The sequence below is a fragment of the Cottoperca gobio genome, chromosome 1, assembly GCF_900634415.1.
Source record: "Cottoperca gobio chromosome 1, fCotGob3.1, whole genome shotgun sequence".
Lineage (NCBI taxonomy): Eukaryota > Metazoa > Chordata > Actinopteri > Perciformes > Bovichtidae > Cottoperca > Cottoperca gobio.
Window position 1 is genome coordinate 7,233,100 of NC_041355.1, and position 14,848 is coordinate 7,247,947.

Genomic DNA, 14,848 nt, shown 5'->3' on the forward strand with positions numbered 1-14,848 from the left:
ATGCTTCAATTGGTTTGGTAAGAAAATGAGATTGAAAACATATTGTAAATCTTACATGAGGATCATGGAGCAACAAACCCATCAGCCTTTCAATTCAAAGGAACCAGTTTGTGTTACTGAATTCTCTCCAAAAATATATCTTTGAATTAAAATGTAAATGTAATTGCATTCATTTTCTAAATTAATGAATGCAAATTTCCTCGGGCGACAAGACTTCTTGTGCAAACCGAGAGAAAAAAATAGATCGATATTTGGGAAAAAGAGAGAGAGAGAGGTGTGAGGCTAAAATCAATAGCATGTGAGTGATGGAGATATTTATTAGCTTTTTTTGCATCCATCTGTACATAATGTATCTGTCCGTGTTTGTGTGTACAGGCTGAAGCCCTTTACATCATACAAGTTTCGGATGCTGGCCACCAACGATATAGGAGACAGTGTCCTCAGCAAAGAGACGGAGGCTGTTACAACTCTGCAGGATGGTGAGAGACTGGGAACACTGGGGAGGGAAGAAGGAGGAAGACAAGGATGAACATAAGAAAGAAGGACTGTAATAGGATGAACAGTATGTTTGTCTGTATGTCTTTTTCTTCCTCACTCTCGTTCTCTGTTTTCTTTCCAGTCCCTGAGGAGCCTCCAGTGATCCTCGCAGTGAAACCAACTACCACTACCTCAGTCTTGGTTCAGTGGAAGGTATTTTTAGACTTTCTAATACATCCCTGAGATACACATACAGTACATAGACAACACAAGTGTGAGTGCAGGTTAATCACCTATTTGGAGAAAGAGACCCCTGCAGACTTACTGTATGCGGTGTTTGTGTGTGGATGCAATTACGATTATTTGTTGAAACGGAAAGGTCAGAGGGCAGCACAGGAAGATTGGAGGATGTCAAGAGGGAGGGACAGACAGACGGAGGGACAGGCTGTTCTTGCTGGGGGAGAGACATGTTCAAACTCTTAATGAGGTCATACCAGCAGGAGAGATGTTAGAGGGCAAGAGAAGCAAACATCTACAAAGTCCAACAATAGAGGAAAAAGAGAGGAAGAGAGTGGTTGTAGATCAACTGTGACATGGGAAAACACAGTAAATACAGCCTGGCTACTTCACTGCTTGTCACTGTTCCTCTTCTGTTTGGAAGTGTCTTCTCTCACTCCTTCTAGCCTTGTGCCGGGGCAGAAGGGGGCAATGAAAAACAAAGTCACCAGCAATTTCATCATCCTTTACAAGAGTGCCAAAACCACTGAAGCTTCACTTTGTCTGTGCGGGTTATAGCCAGACCAATCCACCAGCGCTTTAAAGTGGACTCTGCTTATAAAATACTGCTCTGCCAGCCTCCCTTCGTCCTGTCAGTCACCCCACTACACCAAGACAATGAAAATGAGCACAGTACAGAATTCTTTCTTTTTGAGGAATGGAGCACTAACACTTCTTTACATGTGCCTGTGTGTCCATGTGTTTTTCAGAGACCTAATGACATCAGTCTTAACGGGGTGTTGACTGGATACCGGCTGTATTATAGAGAGCTCCAAGTAAACATTTCCACTTTCGCTGAAGCTGAAGTCCAGGCAACCAAAAACAACACCACAAGTGCCCTCATTACAAGTGAGTAGTACTGATACACACTGAACTGTTCGCTAAGCCCCACTCCCACTTAGTTGCTGTTGTTAAGTCTGCCAGACTTTACTGTCCTTGTGCAGCACATGATGAAAGTGTCATTGTTATTACCGGTACTTAAAATGCTTAGTATTCATTTTAATCTTTTGGTTCTTGATTGCATGCAGAAGTAGACAAATGCAGGGCTACTAGTCAGCTAATTAAAGTGACAATAGACACTTCAACTGTCATTTCTAATAACTCGCTGTCATTTCATTTTTATTCAATTCGGAGTATATTTGTTAAAGATACTTGCTAATTTGACAGATTTTCCTGTTAGGTCACAGACTTGTCATTCATCGCCAGCGTCTAAGAAGACTACACCGAGTAGTCGTTGTAAGATTCAATGCTTAGTGATATTGATTTTCACTACTCGACAAACCGTCAGAATGACTGTTGAACACTGTAGTTGTCTTTTCAACCATCGCTGCTTAAAGTCCCTATTGATTGCACCACTATTGCAAAGTCAATCTGATCACTTTCCGTTTTCCTCAGAGCCTTCTACTAACGAAACATTTAGCAACTCATTTAGACCCTCAGGGAAAAGGCAAGAAATATATTTTAAAGAATTATAGTGTAATTCATTCCCAATGCAGTCCAGGGCTCTTTAGCGCACAGCTCAAGGCTTCTCCCTCTCCCTCAACGCATGCGATACAACCACTAAGCTTTATGCAAATGAATGCACGATGATGTCACCAATATGCAAATGAGCTAGCTACTCTCATTGGAAAAAAGTTGGCAACAGTGCATAGGACATTTTGTTTTCCACAGCTTTGTGCCGTAAATCAAGCCTGCATTTCCCCGGGAGCTCACACACGATGGCAGACAGAATTATAGAGCGACAGCGGGGTTTACAGGAACCCAATCTCAATTCAGATGGTGTCATTATCTATAGCCATTACATTGTGCAATCAACATCGACTTCATAATGATACGTTAAAGCAAAACACTTGCCTATTGCCACTTGAAGCTAACCAAAGCTCCATAATGTGGTTGTAATATAGATTATAAATACAATTTATTATTATTATTATGTATTGAAAGCATGATAAGGGCTTATAAAACATAAAAGTCTTTCAAACATTTTCCTCTTGAACACAGTTATTTTATTGAATGGCATTATAATTAAACTTCAAACATTTACTGATGTCCTCCTCCATCTTTCTCTCACTCAAGCCAAGAGCACCTTCAAGACCGTCAGCAGTGCCTCGCTAACAGAGTTTGAGTTGACACGTAAGTAAGATGAAACTTGGAAGTAAAGCTCCTGGGATCTTTATGTTTTAGATTTAGTTTAGTAAGTATATGTATATATATATAAGTATTTTCTTTTCTTTGTAGAACTAAAGAAGTTCAAACGCTACCAGATTGTTATGACAAGCTACAACATCATCGGAGAGAGTCCACCCTCCACCCCAGTCGAGGTGTCTGTCGGAGAGGCAGGTAGGTGGAAACAAAAGGACTGGTGATTTGCACTGAATGTTTCTGAATGTTTACACTTGTAGGGTATAACGCCAGAAAAGCTGTTTTGTTCTTGAATGTCTAGCTTCTTCTTTCCCCTGTGTTCAACAATGCAACATTGCTATGTAAGAATGTTGCATTTTGGGTACATAAAGGAACATTTAGATTGTTGCTCTTTTTATATCAGTTACAGTGGAGGATAAAGATCCTTCTTCTTCTTTTAATTCATACTTAATTCTCAGGATATCTTTTTTTTTAATAGGCTAATTTTGTCCGTACATGTACTTTGTTCTCCAAGTTACAAACTCATTTCATCATACAACGCATCACAGGTGCGTGCTCGCGTGTGTGTGTACGTGCAAACATCCTGACTCATCTAAAATCAAGAGCTGCACAAAGTCTATTTTGTAGTGATGGCCCAACCCCTGTTTAACTTCACACACACACACACACACACACACAAGTCAGTGTTGGTGAACAGATTTGCACGTTATGATATTAACACAACACGTTTTTGCAATTTCCCACACAATCTCACACTCCCTCAATCAGACCAAAGCTGCATTCCTATTCAAGGGGTGTGTGTAGTGTGCAGTGTGTGCGTGTAGGCCATACATATCACATGCAGATGAGCGAGAGGTGAGGATAAGCAGGGGAAGGCAGAAAAAGGCTGGAGGGGGATGATGAAATGGGGTGATATGGCCTTTTCTCTAGCCTCAGGTGCACACTGCTGAGTGTTCATGCATATGTGTGGTACAGTGGAGTAACAAGGTACTGCCCTTAGGCCTATTCTAATTGGAAGGGTAGAACATGTCTTCCCTAACTTCCCACTCCAACACCTAGCTGCACACACACACACACACACACACACACACACACACACACACACACACACACACACACCCACACACACACAGAGTATCTGTCTAACTAAACACCTCGCCTCCTACAGCTCCATCGGTGGCCCCTCAGTCTATCAGAGTGTCAGCTGTGTCTCCCTCCATCCTGGAGGTGACTTGGGACACACCCCCCCTCGAGACCCAGAATGGACTCATCCAAGGATACAAGGTGACACGCACACCAAGATTTCCTTGTGCCAGACACACACACAAGACGGGAAAAGATCCAAACACATATATGCTCTGCTGCACCTTCACCTGTGCTATAATAAGAGAGGGAGCATTAAGTTAGAGGAAGAATCTAAATATCCTTTAATGGTTTCAATATCACTCCTCTGTCTCTCCCCTGCCCCACCCGCCTCACTCTTACTACTTCAAACACAAGGTTATCTGTCCTGCTTTAGACACATTGATTTTTGCCGGAGTGGAGGGGGAATGGAGAAAAAACGAAGGGAATGTAATATTTGCAGAGTGAAGAAATGAGATGAGCAAGTGATCCCTGTAGAATCCTGATTAGAGGAGAGGACCGAGGGAATACGTTTAAGCTACCGGAGACGGATGGACACAGGGAAGGGAGGCAGAGGAGGTTAACGAGATTAAGAAGAGAGAAATAGAGCAAAGAAAGAATGTTTAATGAATTTATAGGTTCTGACTTCTGTTAACACTGAGCAGCACAGATGGCAGGTAGGGTTGAAGGTAAACTTCATTGAAACAGTGTATTTTATTCAACAGTTGAAGTTTACTGAACTGCTCTGGAGAACACACTGAGCATGATGGGTAACAGGTAATGGAAAAGGTTGCTCGTTATCAAGATTTGTGGGCACATTTCCACAAATAACTCATTGATATTTTTGAGTGAATCCCTCCAAAACTGCACATTTTCCTTGTAGTATCAACTTCATAAATATAATCCATCATGCTATTCCTGCCGAGATAGGTCAGTCATTTCTAATGGAAGTGCTGCAGACGCACACACAAAAAGCTGAAAGTGATGAAGTGTTTCCTGCTTTGCCAAACAAACATCCAGACGCTATTTTTCCATCAAGACTTAAGATCTTAAATCAACTTTTTAACTAAAAAAGATGGTTGGAAAATCCATTTAAGATTCTTGATCTCATCAAATCATACCATAATCATGTTCACTCATCACAGCTTCAAATTGTTTTTTTGGGGATAATCCTGATGGTCTCACACCCTTACCAAATACCACAATAGATCCTCTACTCAAAAATAACAAGTGGATTACAGAATGGCCTGTACGTTCACTAAGCCATTCGAATAAACTATCACGAGAAATGTCGCTGATTATGCAGAAGGTAATACATTTTGATTTTAAATAGAGGAGAGGATGAGCTATTTTGTATCTCATTATTGTAAGAGCGTGTGGAAAGACAGACGGTATAATGCTGCCCTCAAGTGCTACTCATAAGCTGCTACTTCCAAGTTTGGAAGCTGTAAAAATAGCTTATGTGGTGCCGTCTGTTAGGAATAATAACAAAATGGACCCCTTAACAGAAAGTAGCTCTTGACTTTTGTTTTACTTTTTAAAAAAACACAATGTACAGATAGTTTATGTTGAAATGTTACTTGAATGACTTGAATAAATCACTGATCCAATCGATTGCTGCCAAAGATCCGAATAAAAACATTCCTGATGAATGTTAGGTCCCATTAAAGGTCTCGTGTATTTTCTGTCACACTGACGCCATATTTATTACGATATAGAGGACAGCATACAGTAACGGTAAGGAAACTAAATAGAAGATATTGCACTGCTGCATGTTGTTCAAATCAATAATATTATATCAATATCTGCCAGTTTCTCACTTTGTATCCATCTTAATGACCACAAAGAAAGTCCAATCCGTGTGTAATTATAAAAGCAACCCTTTCATCATCTGATTACAGTTTGAATGAGCTGAGGACCCACGTACGGTATGATTAAGGACCCGGGTGGCTGATTGTCGCTGAATGCTTGTCAGGGAAAACATCCTTGTGCTGTTTAAAATCAAACTCTGCTCTGAATTTGCACTTAAAGCAAAAACATTTAGGCTTAAAATAAAGTAACTGTCATGAGAACAGCTGTTGTGGATATTCTCTCACCCAAAGCATCCTGTGTATCCAACATACTTTTCTGATTCATCTCTAATGCATGAGGCTCAACCACTTCTGTAACCTTGCTGTTAGTGTGTATCTGATTTGGCTGTATGTGCGGGGAAAGGCAAGGTAGTTCTCACGTCAAACCAAGTCTTTTTCTCTGGGCTCTCAGCTGCTGTGTACAACATTAATAAATTAAATGTTTCTTCAACTTTCAGCTGAGATTAAACAACATGCAGGGATTTTAAAATACACATTACCAATGGAAAATTGAGCTTTGAGCAGTTCACAGTCCATGCAGCCCAAATGCTGAATCCAAATGACATGATGTAACGCAGATTCCACTTGTGTTAATGTTTATTTTTTTATAATTTCAGATAAAGGCTTCACCAAATCCAGGTAAATACTTTATACGTGACTTGGTCCTCCAATAACTGACACACTAATCAGCCGTGCAGTGTAATCAAAGGGAATGTTATGTGATTATATTAGACATATCTCATTATTTTCATTGTACCTATTTAAACCTTGTGATGCTAACCAGCACACAGCAGGTACTGAGACCATGAGATTTACTTGATGATGTGATGTGAAATGTATTGTGGTAATAATTTATAATCGTGTCGTAAAGTTTAGTCGCTTCATCGATTAATTGATCCATACACAATTAATGGATAAGAATATAGATAATTAATAATCTTTTAAGTTATTCATTCAATAAGAATAGCAAATGTTGGCTGGTTCCAGCTTCCCAAACTGTGAGACTTTGCTGTTTTCTTGTACTTCTTGTATTTTGCTAATAAAACTTTCACTTGAGTTTCACATTTTTAACATTGTATTATTGATTTGTTGTTGGTTTCAGCCCTAATTAATATGAAGTAATATAACCAGTACTGTACTTAAAAGAACAAATCTTTAAGTGCTTGTACTTTACTTGAGTATTTAAATTGTTATGCTACTTAAAAATGATTCCACTACCTTTCAGAGGCAAATATTGAACTTTTTACTGCACTGCTTTGGAGTCACAACAACTGGAGCTACTTCTTACTTTGTCAATTACTGTTTTAAAACTAAGAGTATATTAAATATAATGCATTGTTTTACAGTAAAATAAACCTAAGTATGTTTAAAGTAGTTCAAATTAGCACCACCATGATCAGTTACAACATTTAAATGCTGCTAAATGTTATTGGTAATAATACTAACAGACCTAATTATGCCTGCATAATAGGTTTACATCAGTACATTTGGCTGTTAATACTTCTGTACAATTTTAACTTTTAGTTGTACTGGAGTATAATTATATTATGATATTTCCTGTGGTGCACTAAGTACATTTACTCAAGTCCAGTCATAAAGTATAATGATGAGGTACTTGTACTTTACTTGAGTATGTTCCATGTTACTTTATTCTTCCACTCCACTACATTTTGGAAGCCAATATTGTACTTTTTACTCCATTACATTTATTTGATAACTTTAGTTACTTTACAGATTCAGATAATTAATGCAAACTATAAATTAACTAATAAATGATGATCTATTTTTATGGATCAATCTAACCAGCAGTATCTAAAGTAACTACACCTCTAACAGCTGCAACATTAGTAAAGTTTATGCATCAATGATTACAGTCTAATAATATAATATACTTTATATTATTCTGGAATTAGCCATTCTGCATAATAAGTACTTTTACTAAAGTCATACTTTGAATGCAGGACTTTTACTTTACCGCGGATATTTCTAAATGCCGTGTGTCTCCCAGCCAGCAGGGGGCGCTGTGTGACAGTGAAACAGAGCAGACCCCGGGGAACTGTTGTGGTGTCCGGAAGAAGTCAGCATGGCGCATATATTTTTCACTTCATGCTTTTCTTTTCAGTGTTTTGGTATAATGTAGTAACATTAATAATGACCATGTAACCCCGCAGCGCTGCCGTGAGCTGTGTCTTCACATACTAACGGCTGACTTCTCACTGCGCAGCTGCGAGCCGCCGCCGCTCCGCTGTCTGTCCGTCCGTCTGTCTGTCTGTCTGCACACGTCGTGACTTGTGACCCAGTTTGGTTTGGTGAGTTTCGTCTCCTCCTCCATTATTGCCTAATGCTCATGTCAATGCTTCGTCTTCCATCTGTCGCTATGTGCTGTATCGATACATGTCCAGGCTAAGCCCGTTTGACGTTGTAGCCACGGGACGGCAGCGTCTCTAACTGCCCTGTTTTTAAAGAGAAATGCGACGGTTAAAAACCGTTGACACATTAATGAAGGAGTGTGTGTCACAAAGGGAGTTTATAGTGATTTAGCAGTTTATGGTCGTTTGTACTTATTTAAGTTAGCAGGGACGGGGCTACCGCTACCGCTGTGAAACAATACACTGTAATCCCTGACTAGCCCAGGGGCCCCTAACCCCCCCTGACCGGGCCCCTTGTCACTTTACACTGGCCCAACCAGGTAATATCTCAAATGCATAGTGGTATTTTTAAAATTATTTTACCCATGTCAACATTGAAGCTTCAAGGAGTGAGATGCTTATCTCTCACACACACACACACACACACACACACACACACACACACACACACACACACACACACACACCTACTGACTTGTTTATTTTCCAAAGGCCTGTCAGATCAGCGGGTTTCCATTAAGGTGTTGTATACATAACATCAGTGTGTGTGTGTGTGTGTGTGTGTGTGTGTGCGCGTGCTTCGTATCTTATTCGTATGGCATATGAGACTGTTTTTGAGGTGAGAGGTCGAGGGACCCCTGTGAGAATGGCCATGTCAGTTTTTCCCTCGCCATAAAGTATCCTAACTTTGGAGTGTTATTTAGATTCCTCCCTGACAAGCTAGCATAACTTAGTTGGTACTGAGCCCTACAGTTACTGCCTCTGAAAGACAGAAGGTTTTTATTAAACTGTAATAAGTGGATATTTCAGTGCAACAGAAAGAAATTGCATACAAAGACAGTCAACCTGAAACTAAACTTGGGTTTGTGTTTTTTACAGGTTACCTAGACTGAGTGGGATGAAACATCAGGAGTCTGAACACGGACCAAAGAGGGTCACGTCTGAATAAAGTGACTCTGAGTCAAAGAAGTAACAACACCAGAAACCAACAATGGATGAAGTGACTGGAGAAGTAGATGAGGAGATGACGAGACAGGACTTCTCCTTGGAGCAACTCCCAGAGCCTCTACTGATAATCCTGTCCCCACCTCCACCTTTCTTACCTGTCCCTGGTAAACCAACCATGTTTTGGCACAAGTGGCTCAAAGCTTTTGAACACTACGTTGAAGCTCTCGGTGAAAGCAAGCTCGTCGACTCGTCTAAGTGTGTGCTCCTACAGAACTGCCTTGGCCTCGAGGGCCACCGTATCTTCACAACTCTGATCCGGATCGAAAGCTCGTACGCAGCAGTCATCTCCACGCTGACCGTTTACTTCAGCTCTGATCACACATCTCAGATGTACCGCCTTCAATTTCATCAGAGGGCTCAGATGCCCGGAGAGACTGTAGACCTGTTTGTGTCTGCGTTAGAAGAACTGCTGAGGCCTTGCAATTATGGACACTTACAAGACAAACTTATCCTGGATCAGCTCATTGAGAAAACTAACTGCCAACAACTCAAAGAGAGGCTGCTGTTGGAGAGGGAAACTCTGACCTTGGACAACGCATTGGTCATCTGTAAAGAGGTGGAATCTGCTTTTAATGAAGCTGAACTGTTTGGTTTTCACGAAGTCAGCGTGGACATTGGAGACGATTTAGACCCTCCTATTCCAAAAAAGCGTAAAAGAGGACGGCCTCGGCGTGGGGAGGAAAAGCCGAAAAATGAAACCAAACCACGCTCGACTAAAACCCCAACAAGATCATCTAGATACAAAGATAGTTACTATTACAGCAACGATAAACTATATTATAGTGAAAATGATGAAAGTGAGTCTAAAAGTGCTGATGAGACTAATCTGGCTTGTGATGAAGCCAACGATGAAGCAGGTGATGTTGATCACGGAGCCTTATCATCGTCACAATGGATGAAAGAGGAAGACCGCGACAATGCCAGTGATGGTGTCGATGATGACGAAGATGATGACTTTTACCTGTCTAAACAAAAACGCCCCTACTGTCCCATCTGTGTCGGCAGGCGCTTCAGAGATGCAAACAAGCTCGCCAGACATATGAGGACGCACACAAAGGAGAAGCCGTTCAGCTGCCCGGTCTGCACTACCACCTTCAGCCAGTCCTATCACATGACCCGACACCTGAGGAAGCAGCACGGTGCGGGCCAATACGTCTGCGCCACATGTGGGAAAAGTTTAGAGAACCTTGCAGAGCTGCAAAGTCACAAGAGGACGCATGCGGCGCAAATGATGTCATGTCCCAACTGTCATGAAAAATTTACTAGCAGTGATTCGTTTTGTAGTCATGTGTTGTCACACGGCAAAGAGCAGCCCACCCAGATAGAGGATTCTCAGCAACGTGATGAAGGGAAAAACCAGGAAATAATCAAATCATTTAATAAGGATAATCCTGACAGTAATGATATCAATGATAATGTTGCTGAGAACAGTGCAGACTCTGATGATGGTGATTCTGAGGATAAAGAATCTAAAGTTAATGTTAAGATGGAAGATAAGGACACGGATGAAGCTAAATCTCAAGATGGAGGTAGTCCGAAAGAAAAAGGCACCGCCAAGACTAAAACAAAAGGCCATTTCTGTCCCATCTGTGTCGACAGGCGCTTCAGAGGGCCAAACAAACTCGCCAGACACATGAGGACGCACACAAAAGAGAAACCGTTCGGCTGCCCGGTCTGCGCTATGACCTTCAGCCAGTCCTACCACATGACCCGACACCTGAGGAAGCAGCACGGCTTGGGCCAGTACAGCTGCGAAAAATGTGGCAAAAGTTTAGGGAGCTGGCTGGAACTAAGAGCACACAAGAAGACTCATGCAGCTGAAGGCCTCACATGTCTCGAATGTGATAAACAGTTTAAGGAGAAGGCTGCACTTGTGAGTCATCTTAAATTACACAAGAAAGGCCAGTCAAATCCCAGAAGCCTCATCTGCAGCGATTGCGGCAAAGTATTTGGTCGAATGTATCATTTGAAAAGGCACATAGTGACCCATCGCAAAGCAACTAACGGAGAGATTTACACGTGCCCTGACTGTCAGAAGAATTTTGCCTTCTCAGAAGACCTCAACAAACACCTGGAGATTCATGTGAAAGAAAACAATGGGACTTGTCCGAAATGTAACGAAACCTTCAGAAGTCCAGAAGAACTGGAGGCGCACATGGGCGTTCACGAAAAGTCTTATGCCTGCAACACCTGTGGGAAGAAGTTTAAGGTCGAGTACGCGCTGAAGAAGCACGAGCAAGGACACCAAGATGAGCAGTATTATTGTTCGCTGTGCCGCAAACGCTTCATCAAGCTGTCCCACTACAAGAGGCACATAATGGTCCACGACAGACGGGAATCCAGATGTCCACACTGTGACAGCGTCTTTCTACAGTTAACAGCTTTGAAGTATCACCTGCGGACTCATACAGAGGAGAGGCCGTACCAGTGCACCTGTTGTATCGAGACCTTTGAGGAGAAGGAGGATCTAGAGCAACACCGCCTCAAACACAGGAAATTCAAGAGGGAGAGGCCGTACTCGTGCACTCGGTGCGATTCCGCTTTCTCTACACTTATTGAGCTGACAGACCACATGAGCTCACACGATGGAGAGCAGCCGATGAACTGTCCCGTCTGCGGTAGGACTTTCCTGAACAAGAACAAGATGGAGAGGCACCTGAGCATCCACACGGGGGAGAGACCTCACCTCTGCTCCATCTGCGGCAACGGCTTCCCCTCAGCCGCCAGCCTCAAGTTACACATCCACATCCACACCGGAGAGAAACCCTTCCAGTGTTCACAGTGCAGCAAGAGCTTCAGGTCGTCCAGCGGGCTGCGGCTGCACAGCCGGCAGCACATGGAGGTGCGGCCCAGCTACGAGTGTCCGGAGTGCGGCAGGACATATGGTCGCATGACGGAGCTGAAGATGCACCAGCGTTATCACACGGGGGATAAACCGTACGCATGCACCTGCTGCAACAAACGCTTTATTAGCAAAGACAAACTGAACGTTCACATGAGGATACACACAGGGGAGAGGCCGTACGCCTGTCCCCACTGCGGACAGACATTTACACAGACTGGGGACAGAAACAGACACATCAGTAAATACCACGAGTTAGATACTGTAGTATCAAACTCCAGTGAAGCTTAGCTTGTTGCTTTTGAATGACTGTGCCAGTGGTTTTGCATGTTTGTAGGGGTTAGTAGCACAGAAACCAAAATATGTTGAAAGCTAACTCAGGACAGATTTAGGCTGCCGTGAACACTACATTTTCAAATGACGAGGGAATGTGATTGTTTTTTGGTGAATTAAAGATGAATATAGATATTATCTGATTATAGAAAAGAATAAAATTGAAAACACGACAACAAAGTAAGGCCCAAAAATGATCAATCACCCAATGTTCACTCAACACTTCACTGACACAGTAAGATTAAGCACTACATGTCTTTTAAGGAATATTGCTCAGGCTGAGGATCAGTTACTTTTGACTTATTTTAAGGGATATTATCATTCTGTGTGTTTCTCATCCAACTATTAATCTATGGCTTGTTTTACTGCTTTTTGGTTACATTAGGTTTATAGATTGGGATTTTAAAGACAGTCTGATCTCTAAGACTCAACACTCATGACTTCACATTTGCACGGTTTGATTTTCTGCAAACATAGATAATAAATGCAGTGTTTTTGTCTGCCAAGTACTTTTACTTAATGGCTTGTGGGCTAAAACACTGGGTCCTGACCAGTAGAGGGTATTATATACAGTTCTATATCTCAGGATTGCCTTCATTTCTGTAAAAATGAAATTGTTACTTTTTACAGTTTGGATTATTATTTAAATTGAAACAGGATAAGGGGATGGTGAAGAAGTGAACACGCAGAGCCTTCCCTCTCTGCTAAACTTAGTCCCACATTAGCAAAGTATTAGTTTAAACAACCAAACAGCACGTTTTACACAAACTTCCTGCAGTTATTGCATTCACTAATTCACTTAATTATACAGTTGATATTGTTATGCATTGAATATACTATGACATGTACAAAAAATATTGTCGGTTTACTCATCGATAGAAAAAGGGGTCCCTTGAGGAAAAGGGTTGCGAACTACTGGGCTAAAACATGCAAAACCACTGATTACTCTGCAGAACGAGCCTTCTCTGTTTCCTAAAGGTGTGTCGCTGCTGTGCTGTTTCCTGCGAGCTTCATACCTGGACTTTCTTCTGTATCACTACATTTTACCACTTAATACAAAAACTGTGCATAAAGGTTTAGTTCTTGTAGCTCATCCCTCTCACCCCTCTCACCCCTCTCACCCCTGTGCCTCACGCGTCCTCTCCATACAAGCACCCTGTCTTATCTTACTGACCGGCATGCAAGTCTTTGACATCCAGAGCTTTTATATTTCACAGTTTGCCTTTCCCAAATCTGTGGCTACAAACTGGATATAACCATGGTCACTCCAATGACATGAAGACATTTCAGAGATCATGTTACATCAATACTTGTGTTGTCCTCCCCGTCCGTCACATAATGAGCTGTCATGGTCTTATGTTTTGTTTCTTTTCACATTTTTAAATATTTTTGTTTAGACTTCTCTGTAACCAAGCATTTTGTAACTGTGAGTAGAAAAGTGCCATAAAAATAAATCTATTATTCACCCTGCTCGCACATGTAAGGGGATTTTTGAACAATATTTGTAAAAGGTAAACATGTAAGCTGCATCATTCGACTGGAGTGAGAATCAAAAGGTGAAGATGGAATTAGAAAAAGAATATCTGTCTCCATATAAACCCCAAAATAATATCTATTGAGTATTTTATCCAGGGTTCTTCCAGATCCTTAAGTCTTAAAATGCATTGCATTCATTGACATAAAAATGAGTCCTTAATTGGTATTAAAATGTCTTAAATCAATCTTTCAAAAGTCCTACAAATGTTAAGACGAGGGAAGTAGGATTTTATGAATCGGTTTTCGTCTGACATTGCATATTGCATTCATAAAGAGCAAGATGATAAATAATCTAATAATGAATCAATAAAAATTCAGGAACACAATCGGTAAAAGTCATCGAAAACAGGCGTCCATGTGAGGGTGCTGTGGGAACATAAAACTGAGAGGGAGAAAAACCATCCTACACATGATAAATAAATGGTACTACTGTCCAAAGAACAGTTCTAACAGTTAATAAAGTAATGATTTCATTATATGTTTTCTTACTATATTTATGCAAAACAAAACATACAACATGTTTAAGATATACAACAGTAAATTATCAATAAACATGCAACAAAATTAATTAAATTAAACTACACAACAGTTTATTCACCTCGACCAGATGGGAACATTAAAATGCATTAGTAGTAATAAACCAATAATATAAAATATAATATAATAATTTAACACTAGCAGGTGCTGACTGCGGTATACCTTTTCATGGCAATATATTTGGCAGTATATGTATTCTGTATAAAGTGCTTTTACTTTTGCTACTTTTAGAATATTTAGCTGATAATTCTTTACTTTTTCTCTGGTAACAATTTACTACACACTTGTTATTATCAGTGATGAAATGTTATGAAGTACATTTACTCAAGTACTGTACTTAAGTACAATTCTGATTA

The 14,848-nt window shown here is 40.9% G+C and overlaps 2 protein-coding genes across 2 annotated transcripts in view; both read left to right on the top strand.

Annotated features, from left to right (window-relative positions):
- The window catches only part of LOC115007219 (protein sidekick-1-like), a 206,845-nt gene extending 202,422 nt beyond the window's left edge, over window positions 1-4,423 (top strand). Inside the window, exons 32-38 of the mRNA XM_029429988.1 lie at window positions 376-479; window positions 620-690; window positions 1,464-1,602; window positions 2,830-2,886; window positions 2,992-3,093; window positions 4,064-4,179; window positions 4,415-4,423. Of these exons, the coding sequence (XP_029285848.1) occupies window positions 376-479; window positions 620-690; window positions 1,464-1,602; window positions 2,830-2,886; window positions 2,992-3,093; window positions 4,064-4,179; window positions 4,415-4,423 (598 nt within the window). The remainder of the gene's footprint in view (window positions 1-375; window positions 480-619; window positions 691-1,463; window positions 1,603-2,829; window positions 2,887-2,991; window positions 3,094-4,063; window positions 4,180-4,414) is intronic.
- A 3,455-nt stretch (window positions 4,424-7,878) lies between these two features.
- Window positions 7,879-14,017, top strand: LOC115012951 (zinc finger protein 271-like). Its single transcript, XM_029438825.1, has 3 exons — window positions 7,879-7,944; window positions 8,039-8,176; window positions 9,116-14,017. Exon 3 carries the CDS (start codon window positions 9,228-9,230, stop codon window positions 12,375-12,377), a length of 3,150 nt encoding a protein of 1,049 aa, XP_029294685.1. The 5' UTR covers window positions 7,879-7,944; window positions 8,039-8,176; window positions 9,116-9,227; the 3' UTR covers window positions 12,378-14,017.
- The last annotated feature ends 831 nt before the right edge of the window (window positions 14,018-14,848 follow it).